General features: G+C 33.9%; 1 protein-coding gene across 1 annotated transcript; it reads right to left on the reverse strand.

The window, feature by feature from the left end:
* Positions 1-9,961: 9,961 nt before the first annotated feature.
* On the reverse strand, positions 9,962-17,893 carry LOC143222539 (uncharacterized). Its single transcript, XM_076449154.1, has 2 exons — positions 17,651-17,893; positions 9,962-12,161 (listed from the first exon to the last, which is right to left on the reverse strand). The coding sequence occupies exon 2, from the start codon at positions 12,098-12,100 to the stop codon at positions 10,019-10,021; it is 2,082 nt and encodes a 693-aa protein (XP_076305269.1). The 5' UTR covers positions 12,101-12,161; positions 17,651-17,893; the 3' UTR covers positions 9,962-10,018.
* Positions 17,894-18,547: the final 654 nt, after the last annotated feature.

An 18,547-nucleotide genomic window follows, 5' to 3' on the forward strand; every position in this document is an offset into this window, starting at 1 on the left:
CTGTAGATCTTGCACTGACTACTTGTGGGGGGGGGTGCAGGTAGAGTAATGATGGGGTAAGTATTGGGAGGGAAGGGAGCGTGGCCAGTCGCGCGATTCGTCATCCACTAATCAGCAACGGACATGTGACTCACGTTTCGACAGCGAGCACACACACACTTAATCACAGCTAAACAGACACACAAGCATACGTACATGCGCGTGCACTCACATACTCGCTACTCACTAGTACACACATACATACAGTTGCAGACACATACACATTCACTAACAGGCACGCATACATACACCCATAATATCACCTAATGACATTGAACTAACGTAGCACACGTTTTGCTTTGCACCGAAACAAAAAAAAAAAAAAAAGTAAGAGCATGAAAATGTAATTGATGAAATAAAATTAATGTTATCCAAAGCTACTTCTAACAAGGCCACGCGACTCCCCTGCCAAGGCTTCGCGACCCCTAGGGGGTCGCGACCCACTGGTTGGGAACCCCTGGTCTATAATGACGTATAGAGGCCCTAAAGTCGTTTTAATATTATATAGTTACTATCATCGATATAAATAAAATAAACTTAGAATACCTAATTGCGTATCGTGATATGAATGAAGACAAACTTTCAATCCTCCATTTACAAAATTCTAAATATTGTAGTGACTGTAAATTGAATAATGTGAGCAATTTTACTTAATACTGCCGTAAAAAAACGAAAGAAAAAACTAGAGTGAACCTGTTCTAAGCACTTGTCAGAAATGATGGATGCATGGGAAGACAAACCTCTTTATTTTCACCACATGCAGTGACGATATCTTAAGAGATGATTATATTGACGGTCTCTTAAGTGAAACAGTACGACGTTGAAAGTACACCAAGTGAAACAGTGTAACATCACATGGGTGTCGAGGCATACACATTTTAATGATGCAAGTTCTGTGTCAATAAGGATTTAAGTAGCAACTTAGAAAAGGATGTAGGATAACACTGTGGTCAGAGATTGACCTCAACTAATAAGAATATTAGTGATCAATATTTTGTCAGATTTGTGTCACGGTTTTGATGTTTGGTGGGAATTTGCTCTAGCTTAGATTCAAAATTGTTTGCATTGAGCCAAAGTTCAAATACATTTTAGATAATTTTAAGACTATTACTAAGTATTTCTGTTATTTGAACAGTGAATACCATTACAGCAGTAGTAACAGCTATTCATAGTATACATGATGATGATTTTATTAACAAATGACATTTTAGCGGCCATGTGAAGAGTTACTGTGGTAGCCAAATAGATAGCATGGATACTACTTACCACGCTGGAAAGTGAAACATGACCAGTATACAGTATTATAATGTAGATATGTGGCACTTGTGTGAAGATGATTTGTTGTACCATTGCTATAAGACACAGAACAATGATTTCTAATATACGTTTCAGCCAGTAATTCCCAGAGCTATCAAGCAGGAGATACTTAAAAATTGCTTTATGTAGGGACGAGAGATTATTAGACTACTTCCTATACTTGTGTTAATGTTAGAAAGTAGGATTTTTGGTTGTATTCATGCTAATACATTGAGATATAGTACAATCAAATTACTGTGTGAAATGCTTGGGGTGAATTCTTTCCAGTTCACGGTAAATCCAGCGAAGAGTCCTTGGTTTTACATTACAAAAAGTATTCCCGTGACTCGAAACATAGCATAGTAATTGACATGTGCTTGTCATTACTAATCGCTTCACTAGTGGGCTGAAGCCTAAATTTAGGTTCAAACGTTAGCATATTTGTAACTGTTGTGTTGGCTAAACAACAGGTAACACGATTTGGTGTTTCTGAAAAAAAAATCACACAGACAATGTAGCTAACTTCAGTTGTTTAGTTAGTTTTATAGTTTGTATTATGTTGGGTGCGTTGAAGAGACACACATCATCATAGTGCCCTCAAGCTGATAGTCTGACAACTTAATTATACAGATTATTAAATTTATGCTCACAAGACTTTTTTATTCCAAACTAAACTGACTGGGACAAATTGTCCTACATCTAAATCACACATATCAAACAATAGAGTGAAATTATTTGCTTAAGAAATTACAGCTACTTGTCTAGATGCTGCAGTTCTCAGCTAGTGCAGTTGCGCCACAGTTTCTGCAAAATATTTATAGTTGACAAACACACACATTTATCAAGAGCAGCAAGGTAAGTTTGCTACATCATAGAAAAAATAGTGGAGTAAAATAGTGAAAGAAAGAACATTTGAGTGTGAGGACTTGGTGTGGTTTTAGTACAAGTAACTGCTACAGATGCATTAAAGTTCCTACTGGAGAGGTTCTATTCTTATTCTCAAACAAATCCAATAAATGATGATCTTCACTATTCAGGGTTCTGAATACGTTTATAAACTAAAGATGTACATTACTGATTAACTCCTATTGCACTGGATAGCTCAGGAATCAGAGTGTCGCTTTGATGAGTGGAGTCAGGTGAAGAAATTTTGAAGAGAAACCGCATGACCTCTCCAATGATTGGCTGAGATTTTGACATCAACCTTTTAACCATTGTTGCTGGATTTAGCTACCTGACCAGCAGTTGGGACATCAAGCGAGTTGAAAGGGCATTTATGATCCTTACTTTCCAGGCTATCGTACAGAGCTTCACAAATAGGTAGCTATTTGATTATGATCGTGTTAAGTTGTATGATTTCTCTGTTTTCCAAACTGTTGAGTGAAGTTCATGGTAAGTTTCTACACGACATTAGGAGATAGCTTTTCGTTTATGATATAGTTAGAACAACTGGACTCAATTTATAGAAGTTTGTGAACATTTATAAGCCGAAAGTGCCTTGTTATCCTAACTTTACGAGAAGTCAAGTGGTATTTTACGAGATAATGTGTAAACACATGGTGAGTCAGTCACTTTGTTATTATATCTAGAACAACTGATTATAGTAAATATAATGCTTAGGAAATTATCAGTTGAATTGATTGACAGTTATTAGTGCATGATACAGTGACTATTAGAAGAGTATATATTATTTTGTCATTGATTGCATTTAACTTGCAATGGTCTGGTGATGTAATTTAGTGTACTACAGTGGATAACACGAATATTTATATAGTTTGTGTAAATTACAGATAAAAAAGTTGGTTCAACTAAATTCTGCATGTAATTATTTATTTAATACTGCGAAATTAGTTAAACCAATCAGCTTAGAGATAATGGTATAGTAGTAACCAGATGGTTATCAAGATACAACTTATGTAACGGGAGCTTTTACTTAACTTACATGATTAACTAGATTGTCTATTTAGTGGTACATTGTGTAATGTTGTATATTTTCCTAACAAAAAGTAATAAACAATAGTTACAAATTCAATAGTGCTTATATGGCACGTTCAAATATTTTCAAGTTATGGTTGGAGAGAACCTGCATATCGATCTAAAAACTTCTTGAAGAAAGTGATGCCACAGAATGCTAAGTTAAGTTGTTGAGCAAGAAGAAAGTGGTTCTCTGAAAGTAATAACAGCATCGACAGTGACATCACTGTATAAATGATCACATATAAATTCAAAATTGCATTAAAGGCTTTAATGCTTTGTACAGTCTATATGAACATTAACAAAAGTTTGTCATTGTGGGATGCTGGGACATTATTTTACCATGGTCACTTAAAACTGATTAAGAGTATGTGTTTGAATAGGACAACCATCAACATGTCTCTGCAGAAAATCTCACACATATTTAGTTGCATTTAGACTCAGAGATTGTGCAAGGCAACCCAATGTTTGGGATGTTGTTAATTTGAAATGCAGCATTGACAGTACTTGCATAGTTTGGACAGACAATATCATTCATAAATATTAAATTAGGACAATGTTCTACAGTCAGAAGGAGAAATATAAATTTAACAATCTCATCCATATGACTAAAACCTGTCATGACACCCTTTCTAATGATGTCAAGGCCAGTTCTTTGGGCAATGTGAATACTAGTCAATAACATCAGGCTACAACTACCGCACTAATTTTGCTGATTAATGGTACAATTTACAAATTGTTTCTTGCTAGACCTCCTGTCAGTGTTAATTTGGTTAAAGGATAGGTTGGAGTGATTTTCTGTAATACCGGCATGAAGCGTTTAGTGAACATCCTGGGTTGACATTCGGTATTTTGTTGCATTTTTAAGAGTACTTTTTAAGAAATTATGCTTTTGTAAAATTGTTCCGTCTGGCAAGAGTGACAAGATAACGATCTTGTCAGATGAGCTTAACAGACTGAAGGTATCTTGTTAATGACCTCAAAATGATATTGTGATGAGCATTGTATTGTGAAGCAGTGATGAACCATAATAATGGCATAAACTATAACAAATGGTGTTAAATTATTTCTAACTATTCTATAGCTTACGTATTCCAGATAAATGGCCAGTTTGTAAAGAAATGGTAAAGGATTATATAAACAGAATAAGACAGAGAAGTGATTTGCACATGTATTTCCCAGGTTACTTTCTTCAGAATAAGATGGCTCTAATATTACACTAGTGTAAAAACAAACAAAATACAACGAGAGTGTGAAAACAGGAGCATTAAAAGTAAGTAAACACATTGGGAATTGGCGGGCTACATTTGGTGGTTTTTGACACCATTAAACCTCAATCTAGGTGTGGCCATTGTTTCGTCTATTTTTATTTCGTGTGTTATTTTGTAATTTGGTTGTCGTTCAAGCTAAATTTCTCTATCATAAAGTTTATTTCAGCAGTCAAGTACAGGTACATATAAGTAATCATATTACATGACTGTAACGAAAGACATGACATTATAAGGGAGATATCTTATGTTAAAAATCAGACAGAAACTTTAACAGTTATATTTTGCTTATGGGAGCCATTATAGCTATGTGACTAGTGAGAGGTAGGCCAACAGAATAGTATAAACACTACTGGTGTTTACATATTATACATTTATTTAATACCTAGAAAGGAGTAGCTACTGATAAAAATGAACACAAGTCTATAATTGTATTAAAGTTCAAAGTAAAACACGATGTAGAACATGCAGGTGGATGGAACAATGGTCACACACACTTTGAGGTTGCATTGTGTCAAACACTACAAAGTGTTACAATACTATCCAATCCATTCTTATATTGTTTTCTTACTTTTTGATGCGTCATTCCTTCTTGCCAAATGTTTATTTTATTTTTACACTTGTCTCATGGTTTGTTTTTGGTACTAAGTCTTAAGAGCGACTGAGCTCTAGGTCTATCGTTCTTGTAGCTTCTTTTAGAATTATCTTTCAACATTTCCCTGGCTTTTTTGATATATTTGTTACAATTTTTATTCCATCTATTCAAGGTGGCAGTCTTTTCTTTGGCTGGATTAAAAACTAAGACTTAACTCATATATTCAGCATTACTGTTTTTAACCTTATTTATATTCTTCAAGAGGACAGAAATCATTCAAGGATTTCAATATAAGATTTTTGTTAGAATCAAAATCAGAGAATCTACTTAGTCCAACTTTTTCTTTACCTAACCGATACGTATAGCTGCAGACTGGTGATATAGCACGTATGCATTAGCATTCATGAACACGCCAGTGATATGAGAGTGGATTGTTACTTGGCAACTGACAGATCATGTTTGTAATCAGAGAATACAGCTACTAGTGTATTGTTAGATCGTTAGTAGTGCTGCAAAATGGTTATTTTTATTACCAAAGTTAAAAAAAACTAAGAAAAAAGCATTTAGCTAATGTGCGTACTTCAGCCATGTGCAGTTATATTTGCATAAGGTAAAGGCAGGAGAGAGTTACGCTTTTCCAAAAACTTTATTAGTCAGTCAGATTGACAAATTTGTGGTTTTGTGAATTTTTTTTACTCAGATGACTTTCTCAAATGTTTTGGTGGATTTTCCTCCTTCATTTCCTACTGTAAATACTACAGTACTTTGGATGTTACACGTCTTTTAGTTCTTTACTAAATAGACATGGTTTACATAAACATGCATAAGTGCTGTATTCTCATATTTCAATGGTCGTTTCTTAATTTTTGTGTGTGGAGTATGTATGAAATTACATGCAAATAAATAGCTCTGTTACTTTAGTTACATTAATTTTTAAAATGCGATTAAATTAGGACTATAAAAGAATAATGAACTTCATAATAAAGAAGTATTGTCATTGTCAGTTCTAGTCGTCACCTCAAAGTCATAACGGATATATTTTGTGGTAATAACTACCAAATGAGTTGGGGATTTCCCATGTAGGACAACGAATCCAAATGCTGCTAAATGAAAAATCAATCAAGGGTACGGTGCTAAGTGCTTACACCCACAACGTTTCAACTCCTACTATCTTCCTGTTTCTGGAGCCAGTTGTGGAAAGGCAGTTACCCTTAAAGTAAAAATAAAACCCTTCTAAATATTACACTATGTAAAACTCCCAACATCCGCCCTTACACAAAGGTGTTAAACGGAACTAAATGATCTTAAAGAGAACTACAAACCCCAACCTTAACAGTTCTTACAATATAATTACCTTTAATGTTATTAAAGTAGAAATAAAACTACCCTAGAATATTTACCTTGTGAAACTTTCAACCACCGCTGGTTTAAATAAAATGCTTTTACTTATGATAATAGGTCATGTTTTTATTTAAAATGAAAACCTTTCCAGCCTGCACTGTTATGTTAAAATCCCTTCCCCTAATGACTCAGTGGCAAGTCTGCAGTCCTACCAAGCTGGCCTGGCATGGCCAGGTAGTTAAGGCATTCGAATCGTAATCCGAGGGTCGCGGGTTCGAATCCCTGTCACACCAAACATGCTTGTCCTTTCAGCCGTGAGGACGTTATAATGTGACGGTTAATCCCACTATTCGTTGGTAAAAGAGTAACCCATGAATTGGTGGTGGGTGGTGATGACTAGTTGCCTTCCCTCTAGTCTTAAACTGTTAAATTATGGACGGCTAGCGCAGATAGCCCTCGTGTAGCTTTGCGCGAAATTCAAAACAAACTTAAAACGTTAAAAATCAGGTTTCGATACTCTTGGTGGTCAGAGTGCAGTATTGCCTCTTGCATACTTTTGCGCTTAACAACAACTAACCTTGAATTACAAACTCACTAAGATATTTTATTATTTGCTCGCTTAACAGGGTTAGTCTGAAATTATAAACAACAACATTATGTTGATTTTTGTGTGGTACAATTTCCATATGATCTAGTTCGCAAATAATACGATACGTTGAAATATCTTAATTATCACGAATTAAAAATTCAGTCTCAGTTTGTAATACAACAATACCACAAGTATTTGAATGCAGTTTTGTAACATGGATGGAAATTTAAGTTACAACAATAAATAAAAATTGTTGTCATTTTTTGTCGTTTGAAGTTAAGCACAAAGCTATACAACGACCTACCTCGGGTATCGAAACCCGATTTTTAGCGTTTTAATCTCGCAGATAAACTGCTGTGATAGTGACAACTGGGGGGTCGGTGACGTAATAAATGAATAAACACAAACTTACGAATAGAAAAATTAAAAATGATATCAAATTTAAAGTCTCTTAATGAACTTTAATTTCGTTAAACAAGTTTTAGAACAATAATGTTAATATTTAGTGGGAAACACGCTGAATTGAATAATTAATACAAGCAACTTTTACAGTAGGCTAGATCAACTATAACTATCCATTTATAACTTAATTTATTTCAACTTGTCTATTGTTAAAATTGCTATTACTGTATTTTTTTAAAATAACAATTAAGTTAAGACGTACAATTTTATTTGTAATAGAATCCAGTTATAACTTAATAGACGTAATTCGACAATGCAAAATACGAGAGCAATTACTCAAATACTTTCAGAATGAATTTAAAGTCAATTGCTTACGTACTGGTGACATTTAAACTAGTCATAAGTTATTTTTATGTTACCTAACGTTGTTGAATTGCTGCTATTTAGATGTAACTTAATTCTATTACAATTCAAACAAAATGATTTGATTAAGAATGATATTTTTTCTTAAATTTTTATAAAATTTCGTTGAATACTTCATTGATACATTAATTATTATCAAGTAAATGCTTAAAATATTTTATCTAAATTATACGTCCACTTCACTTCAAAATAAGTGTTCTTGTATTCACGGTAGTTTTGATATGTAACGTAATAACTGCTTATGTCTTACATATTAAGATATTTGGACCATACTGGATGATTAAATATTATATTGTGATGAGTTTTGCACCAGAAACTTTTTTTTTAAGTAACTAAAAGTAGTAAGAGCAGGTCATATTCAAGAGATATATTAACAAATTAATAATTCATTGTTAATCGTATATTACATGAATAGTATCCGCACCTATGGAGTAATATGTCACAGCTTTAATTGTTTCAAAAACATTTCCACTTTAAAATTGATCACAATGTGAACTTTAAACTTTTAGTTTATTCTAGGTTTTGGATCTGAAGAAAGACGTTCTCTAGGAAGAGCTATGCGAATATGATGCTTTTTAATATTTTTACTCATTCTATCCTTTAACGCGGCCTGGCCTGGCATGGCCAAGCGCGTAAGGCGTGCGACTCGTAATCCGACGCGTCGCGTCAAAATGCTTGCCCTCCCAGCCGTGGAGGTGTATAATGTTACACCCACTATTCGTTGGTAAAAGAGTAGCCCAAGAGTTGGCGGTGGGTGGTGATGACTAGTTGCCTTCCCTCTAGTCTTACACTGCTAAATTAGGGACGGCTAGCACAGATAGCCCTCGAGTAGCTTTGTGCGAAATTCCAAAACAAACAAACAAAATCTTTAGCGCATAAATTACATTACTTTTGTGAAGTATCAAATATCCAAAACAACAAAACATTTATAGGAAAATAGAACATAAACTTTCCGTCAGTTACATAAGTTACGCAGTTTAAGCACGCGTACACATGATGATTTTGATGCCAAATGTTCAGATAAAGCTTATTTTAAACTAATTAAAAGCAAAGCTTTCGGTTGCTAATTATTTTTGAAATATCTTGATTTCTCCTGATCTTAAAGCTTTTGTTTCTGAGTGATATAGTGTATATTTGTCAGTTATTAATATATTTAATGTACAACACATAATGATTCAATGAGCACTGTAAATCTCTAACATCTCAACAATTAACATAAATTTTTGAAGTAGCTTCTTTACAATACTATATATATATTAATGAGCTTGTCATGATCTTTGTTATTACGCACAGTTAAATAACAGATTTTTGTGTCACAGTGTACATAGAATTCCAGACAAGAAAATACAACTCACTTTGTTTAGGTTATTTCAAAACAAGGAAATAGCACCTCTTTCAGAGAAGTTTGTTTTTAGACAATGCAGAAAACATTACGTTTAAAGTATTACTAACTAACTCTGCTGTGCAGTATCAAGGGTGTAATTACAGGCTATAAAATAGTTCTGCACTTGTTTTGGGGCTGTTGGTACGATATTAGTTTATTTAAGAATTATTTTATTCTGTTTATTTAGAAATTTGTGTTTCAACAAAACATGTATGTTATTTACTTCGTCCTGTCAAAGCATAATTTCCATTTTATATTTACAAGATATCTGAAAGGATTTCTGGTTATTGCCGCATTATAATTACCCGTTTCCCTTAAAAAATTCCGTGTATCGTAACAATAAAGGTAAAAGAATTTCCAATAATCACTTTTGGATTATGTACACTTGCTGTTTAAACTTAGTGCTATTAAATTTTATGTAACATTTTCAGTATCATTTAATGTAAAGTTTCTTATTTCCGTTGTTAATCAAAAGCGCACCATCAGACACTGCCAGATAAAGTATTTTACTTCCGTAATTTAAGCACCCCGCTATTGCAGCGGTATGTCTCCGGATTTACAACGCTAAAATCAGCGGTTCGATTCCCCTCGGTGGGCTGACCAGAAACCCTTTGTGGCTTTGCTATAAGAAAAACACACACACTCCGTAATTTAAGGAAATGTTATATTTACAGATTCTATCTTAGAAACACTCCCAAAATATATATTTAGAATATCTTTTGTGTATTAGTGTCTGTCCAAGTGAAGTTTCCTATTTCTGTTAACCATGGACGTGTAGTATTATCGGACTTTGTCCAGGTAAAATTCTGTACTTCTGTAATCCACGGAAATGTGATATTTTCGAATTTTGACCATGTGACATTTCCGATATCTGTTGTATTTTCAGTGTCTGTCCAAGTGAAGTTTCCTATTTCTGTTAACCATGGACGTGTAGTATTATCGGACTCTGTCCAGGTAAAATTTTGTACTTCTGTAATCCACGGAAATGTGATATTTTCGAATTTTGACCATGTGACATTTCCGATATCAGTTGTATTTTCGGTGTCTGTCCAAGTGAAGTTTCCTATTTCTGTTAACCATGGACGTGTAGTATTATCGGACTCTGTCCAGGTAAAATTTTGTACTTCTGTAATCCACGGAAATGTGATATTTTCGAATTTTGACCATGTGACATTTCCGATATCAGTTGTATTTTCGGTGTCTGTCCAAGTGAAGTTTCCTATTTCTGTTAACCATGGACGTGTAGTATTATCGGACTTTGTCCAGGTAAAATTCTGTACTTCTGTAATCCACGGAAATGTGATATTTTCGAATTTTGACCATGTGACATTTCCGATATCTGTTGTATTTTCAGTGTCTGTCCAAGTGAAGTTTCCTATTTCTGTTAACCATGGACGTGTAGTATTATCGGACTCTGTCCAGGTAAAATGTTGTACTTCTGTAATCCACGGAAATGTGATATTTTCGAATTTTGACCATGTGACATTTCCGATATCAGTTGTATTTTCGGTGTCTGTCCAAGTGAAGTTTCCTATTTCTGTTAACCATGGACGTGTAGTATTATCGGACTCTGTCCAGGTAAAATTTTGTACTTCTGTAATCCACGGAAATGTGATATTTTCGAATTTTGACCATGTGACATTTCCGATATCAGTTGTATTTTCGGTGTCTGTCCAAGTGAAGTTTCCTATTTCTGTTAACCATGGACGTGTAGTATTATCGGACTCTGTCCAGGTAAAATTTTGTACTTCTGTAATCCACGGAAATGTGATATTTTCGAATTTTGACCATGTGACATTTCCGATATCTCTTGTATTTTCAGTGTCTGTCCAAGTGAAGTTTCCTATTTCTGTTAACCATGGACGTGTAGTATTATCGGACTCTGTCCAGGTAAAATTTTGTACTTCTGTAATCCACGGAGATGTGATATTTTCGAATTTTGACCATGTGACATTTCCGATATCAGTTGTATTTTCGGTGTCTGTCCAAGTGAAGTTTCCTATTTCTGTTAACCATGGACGTGTAGTATTATCGGACTCTGTCCAGGTAAAATTTTGTACTTCTGTAATCCACGGAAATGTGATATTTTCGAATTTTGACCATGTGACATTTCCGATATCAGTTGTATTTTCGGTGTCTGTCCAAGTGAAGTTTCCTATTTCTGTTAACCATGGACGTGTAGTATTATCGGACTCTGTCCAGGTAAAATTTTGTACTTCTGTAATCCACGGAAATGTGATATTTTCGAATTTTGACCATGTGACATTTCCGATATCAGTTGTATTTTCGGTGTCTGTCCAAGTGAAGTTTCCTATTTCTGTTAACCATGGACGTGTAGTATTATCGGACTCTGTCCAGGTAAAATTTTGTACTTCTGTAATCCACGGAAATGTGATATTTTCGAATTTTGACCATGTGACATTTCCGATATCAGTTGTATTTTCGGTGTCTGTCCAAGTGAAGTTTCCTATTTCTGTTAACCATGGACGTGTTGTGTTATTGGACTTTTTCAGAGCCATATTTCGAGTTTCTGGCCACCAAATGTTTTTGATATTGCTAAGATATGATCTGTTTTCAATAACATTTTTGGGTTCCTTCCGTGAATTATCAGTAATGTAGTTTAGATCTCTCCAGGTTTTGTTGTCACGTGTCTTCAGAAAACTGTGTAATATACGTCTATATTCAATCCACGTTGAGTTTGCAGCTGGTTTGTTCATCTTTATATTCCAAATGTTTCTTCTTCGAATCTTCAGTTTTGCAACTTTGTTGTTTTCTCTGTCTTTGTCCATTCCGGTCTCTCGGTTGTGTTGTTTATTATCTTTACAGTCGAAGTGGTTTTGAATTCACAACCTAAAAACAACGAAAAAAAGCTTAAATTACTGCAAAATAATTGTAGATTTATTTCAAAATAATTGTATATTCATTACAAAATAATTGTAGATTTATTACAAAACAGAAAATTCGAAATATCAATTGAATAACGATGGTTTTATTAAAATTTTCGAAAAGAGATGAACAGGAAATCCATTTTGACTTCTATTAGCGTATTAAACGTTAAGGAATTGCTACTTTTTTAAAATTAAAGTAATATATTGTTTCAATGAAATTTGAAAAACGTATTATAACAGAAAACGTCAATTTCTTTTCTGCTGAGTGTTTTGTTTAAATACATTAAAATTCTTTCTTCTCTTGGTCTTTAATTCTTTCCTCCCTCACCTCGGGGAACAAGAATTAATTTTAAGAGCTTATATCGTTAAAAATATGGTTTCATTAGCTGTGGCGAATAAAGCTTAGATAGCCCATTTAATGTAAAACAAATAGGTCGTTTATCTGACCTGAAGAAAGCCTGGGCACGAAATTCGAATAATTTACTAACTCGACACGCCAGGCAAAGTTAAGAAAAGTTCTAGTCATACAGGTTTTCTGCATTTCAGAGAGACACACTGGTAAAGCTAACAAAAACAGTTCGTTTATATTTGATCTCCAGTTATATTGTGCTGAATATTTTAACTTATGTGGAACGATATTTCGTTAATGTTTCGAGATCTTAATTATTGATGTCTAATTGTTTCCCAGGTAATTTGGAAACATATTACTCGTTTTTGTTTGTTTAAGAAACATTCATTTTATTTTCAAGCATATATTGTATGGACGCCATATTTAAGAACTTAATGTTGTTATAAAAATTTTTTATTTTATTCCAGTGTCCCACAAGATGAATTAAAGCAAGTTTTACGTATTCTTATTATCCATAATCAATATTTAATTAGAATACTAACGACAGTATCACCCGCTGGTCAGCGGCAAGTCTACGGATTTACAACGCTAAAATCAAGGGTTCGACTCCCCTCGGTGGACTCAGCAGGTAGCACAATGTGGCTATGCTATAAGAAAAGTCAAAAGCGAAAGAAACCGCTAATAAATCTGATATTCTCTCTTAATGAATATATCAGCAGTGTTACGAATTATAACTCTAAAATTTGGGTTTGTGACGGACAGAGTGCATATAGTCCGTTTTGAAGTTTTTAGATATACAAGCACTGCGTTACTTTGAGTGTACATACATACAAACAAAATATTAACTTCTCATAAAGCCTTCAGTTAAAGGCTCACACTGATGTTATTTATGCTTTGAAAATTGTAGATATGATAGACACGTATGTATATTAAAGTATAACATGATTCTAAAGTGGAAAATTACAATATAAGCTTAGCTGAGAACTACCTGTTTAAAGATTTCCCAAAATGTATTTGTACCCAGATGTGAAAAGAAGGGTCACACTGTTTATGAATGTTCGTGCTGACAGTTAGAGAAATTGAAATTCATTCCAGTAATATTGGACAATGGAGGCACGCGAGAGGCTGGAGTACGAAATACAAAGACAATACACGTACAAAAAGTTTGTAAGTATACGTAAAAGTGGGCTCTAAGTAGTATACGTACAAGAGGGTTTGTTTGTTTCTGAATTTCACGCACAGTTAGAGGAGGGTTATCTGAGTCACCGTACCTAATTTAGCAGCATAAGACTAGAGGGAAGGCAGCTAGTCATCACCAAACACTGCCAACTCTTGGGACACTCTTTCAGCAACGAATAATGGGATTGAATATCACATTATGATGCTCAAATAGCTGAAAAGACGTGCATGTTTAGTGTGACAGGTATTCGAACCCATGACCTTCAGATTGCGAGTCGAGACCTATAACCACCATATACAAAATGGCTGTTAGTAAACGTACAAAAGAGTTGTCAGGATAGTATGAGATAGGACAAGATCATAATAGCGTTGGGATATAAGGTATGACGCAGATAAGGAGAGAACAGGTGTTTTGTGTACTGTGGAATTACAAACAGACTGAGACGTTGATAGAAGTACAAGTAATATCCGTATTATAGACGTGACGTCAATCAAAAAGTTAGTAAAAAATGACGGTTTAGTAACACCGTGGATGAGAAACAGATAATGAACAGCAGAAGTTGTAAATCGTTCTCATAAATGCATATAACAAAAGCAGGTAGACGAAACAGAAGGTGTTAGCATTATCGTAAAATCTGTTTTTCAACTATTCATAATTTCAAAACCACTCGTCACACAAATTTAAACCAACGCAGCTCGTCACAATATACTAATACAACAGCTGTTATGCATTAAATTATACAATATACTAATACAACATCTGTTATACATTAAATTATACAATATACTAATACAACAGTTGTTATACATTAAATTATACAATATACTAACACAACAGCTGTTATAGATTAAATTATATAAGTGCGAGAACAATACATACCAGAAAAAATATGATTGGTGGATTTTTCACACGTATAAAAGAAAGTCACAACTCCTCCAAAAGCATCATGGGTATTGGTTTCTTTAATATTAAAATAGTGACTTCGACTTATTTTTTGAAATGAGTTATTATGTTTTGGATGGATATGAATTTGAAATATCCCATGATTCGTTAATTCTACACCAACTGCATAAATATTTCTCAATTATGCTGGCAATATTTATTTGCTTCCATTCTTTTCGTCCCTCAGTGGCACAGTTATATGCCAGTATACGTAAAATGCTAGAAATCTGGTTTCAATACCTTAATGAGCAAAGCACAGGTAGCCCATTTTGTGGCTTTGTGCTAAATTACAGACAAATTGCTAGTATTAATATAATTCGCTCTGCCTGGCATGGCCAAGCGCGTAAGGCGTGCGACTCGTAATTCGCGGGTTCGCGCCCGCGTCGCGCCAAATATGCTCGCCCTCCCAGCCGTGGGGGCGTTATAATGTGACGGTCAATCCCACTATTCGTTGGTAAAAGAATAGCCCAAGAGTTGGCGGTGGGTGGTGATGATTAGTTGCCTTCCCTCTAGTCTTACACTGCTAAATTAGGGACGGCTAGCACATATAGCACTCGAGTAGCTTTGTGCGAAATTCCAAAAGACCAAACCAATAATTCGCTCAGCTAATGACTTTTAACTTTTGTAATTATTCAGGTAGGGATTAATACAATAACATGAATACATAAAACTTTTATATGCTCCTCTTTTGTCAAGGGTGATGAATGCGTTATAAATCATTACTAAAATATATTTTTAATTTAACTGACAAAAACAAACAAAATCATGTTGTTTATTTTGGTATTTTCTAATAAGCTATTTAGTTGTTATACTTTGGGCGTCTATGCTTCCTTTTATTTGGCATTTTATTTCACTTATGACTTTTATAATCTTATTGAATTAATTTAATATTTTCAATAAACTTTGTTGTTGTTTTTTACAAATTTACCATGTTATTAACACCTTTTTTGCTTGCAGTTTAGATTAGCTGCTATTCTGGTTAATAAATTGTTCTTTTGTTTTAGAAACAAAATTCATATTTTAACCATTAACTATGTGACGTGAGAAAACTAGTTAATATATGATGTATTAGTGTTCAAGTTTATTTTTGAAAAAAAAAATTGACAATTTAATGTTGATGATGGCGCTGTAAGACCACCTAAAACAAGTGGTCTCTTTTAACATGATAACAAAATTGCTCATAATCTTAGGAATAGAAATAGGTTTAAGAAGTCCTAACATGAAACGTTAGTGTTTTTATCATTGTTTAACACAATTAATTTTTCTGTGCATTAAACCCTGTAATAATTTTAAGTTAAATAAAAGCTGTTTTATCTACCGATCGAAATGTAAGTAAACAGAATAGCATGTTTGACCAATCATTCTCTTACTCCTCTTTGGTCAATAAATTACGTGAAAATTATGTGTGTGCGTTTTCTTATAGTAAAGCCATAGCTCGTGTGTTTACCGAAGGGAATTGAACCGTTGATTTCAGCGTTCTAAATCCGTGGAATTACAGCTGTCTCAGCAGCGAACGCGTGGAAATTATTCGAAGTATTCTTTGATAAACTGTTCAGGCAGAGTATTCACGATGAATTCCTCTACACTTGTGTCTCCACAAAAGGCAGTTGCCGTCCATTCTACAAACTTTCATTATTCAAAGTACTTACAAAAACACCACAGCAAGCTTTACAGAATGGTATAGGACTATCAATGCCATTTAAATAAATGTTACTTTCTCTTAACTACCATGATAATTTTACTTCATGGAAGATTACATGAAACTAAATAAAGAAGAGTATAGAAATGTTAATTAAAACAAAACATTTTATCCTTCTTGATTTTCTCTTACAAGTATATACAACAGAAGATCTTACACGAAACTGGAAAATTAACAATGTACAACAATTCTTTTTTATCTATTACTTAAAATTATAATATAAGTGCTGGATAGCTGAACAGGTAAACTTTGAAATGTAAAGCTAGCTGCTTTAGTCATGGCATTTTTGGTTTTGGTTTGATTTTTATTTCGCGCAAAACTACACGACGACTATCTGCGCTAGCCGTCCCTACTTTTGCAGTGTAAGACTGGAGGGAAGGCAGCCAGTCATTACCAACCACTACCAACTCTTTGGATGCTCTTTCACCAAGGCATAGTGGAATTGAACGTCACATTACAATGGTTCACACAGCTGAAAGGACGAGCATGTTTGGTGTGAAGGGATACGAAACCGCAGCTCTCAGATTAGGACGAGCGCCCTAACCACCTCTGGGTATGCCTGACTAGCATCGCATCTTTGGTTTCCTTTATTTAACGTAAAGTATCAAGGTGTGTTTAACTGTCTGGTTATTATACACTAAGAAAAGAACATTTGAAATATGTGGTTTCTATAAGCAATACCAAGCTATTGCTCTATCAGAATCAATATCATGTGGTTTCTATAAGCAATACCAAGCTATTGCTCTATCAGAATCAATATCATGTGGTTTCTATAAGCAATACCAAGCTATTGCTCTATCAGAATCAATATCATGTGGTTTCTATAAGCAATACCAAGCTATTGCTCTATCAGAATCAATATCATGTGGTTTCTATAAGCAATACCAAGCTATTCCTCTATCAGAATCAATATCATGTGGTTTCTATAAGCAATACCAAGCTATTGCTCTATCAGAATCAATATCATGTGGTTTCTATAAGCAATACCAAGCTATTGCTCTATCAGAATCAATATCGTGAGCATACAACCATTTCAAAGCTTTATTCTCAAACGTAATAGTTACATCAACAAATAATGTAAAAAGGTTTTTACTCACACTTTGTGATGTCTCTAGTACAGATTTATCACAAAATAAGCTCTAAATCTGTATTATAATAAAACGTTCAATATAGGTTAGAACCTTTGCATTATTACAGGAAATATTATGGTTGGAATGACAACTAAATACTTACATTTTCTTATTTCTAATTAATTATGAAGAAAAAAAGACGCATACTTACTGATGGATGCGATACTCAAAACAAAACATACTACAAAAATTCTGCCGTATAATACCATCATGACACAAAGAAGTCAGTCCAGTCTTTGTAGTGGAAAATCACTACCCTTTTGAAAGACGCTATTTATTGACAAATGTTGAAAATTATTTATTCTCTGACTCTGCGTATTTAGTATACTAAATGTCTTGTGCTTTGTATTAATCTTGACTAAGATAAACCTTTTATCTTGGCAGGACTAGCAAAGGGAATTGTGCTAACCCACACTCTGCTTTATCAGGAAATATGCTTTTTTTTTTTTTCAAATTGTAAGTATTGAAATCCAAAGTCGACTCACAGCCATTCAAACGTATTAAAACGCCGACGTTGTAATTACTTAATCCAATAACTTAGATTGTACAGCGCTGGTAGATAAGAAATAAAAACCAATCGACCTCTGGTTAACGAAGTTTTATAAACAAATTTCGTCAGAGAGTTCTACTAAACAATATTTAACCTATTAGAAGCTGAATCAAATTTTAAAATGCAAAAAAATCACTTTTTAAATTTATTTGAAAATTGTATGCCAATTTATTGCAGTACAAATTACTTATGAGCAACAAATCTAACAACACGATGGATAAATCATTTGTCAATTTACGATTATATTAGCATAGTGCACTTCCGTAGACAAGAACAAGGTTGTATATAACTATTATTCCGACAATAACCACATGTTCAACTATGTTTATTAAAATAAAAATTTATATTCGACACTGAAGCGTCCATTAGCTTATTGTTGTAATATTCTTAATTTTAATTTGTTTTTACGAACTTAAGCATAAATTTACACAATTGGTTTGTTTTGAATTTCACGTAAACGCAACATGAGGGCGAACTGCGCTGTCCTTCCCTAATTTA

Source organism: Tachypleus tridentatus, chromosome 8, assembly GCF_004210375.1.
Source record: "Tachypleus tridentatus isolate NWPU-2018 chromosome 8, ASM421037v1, whole genome shotgun sequence".
NCBI classification, from domain to species: Eukaryota; Metazoa; Arthropoda; class Merostomata; order Xiphosura; family Limulidae; genus Tachypleus; species Tachypleus tridentatus.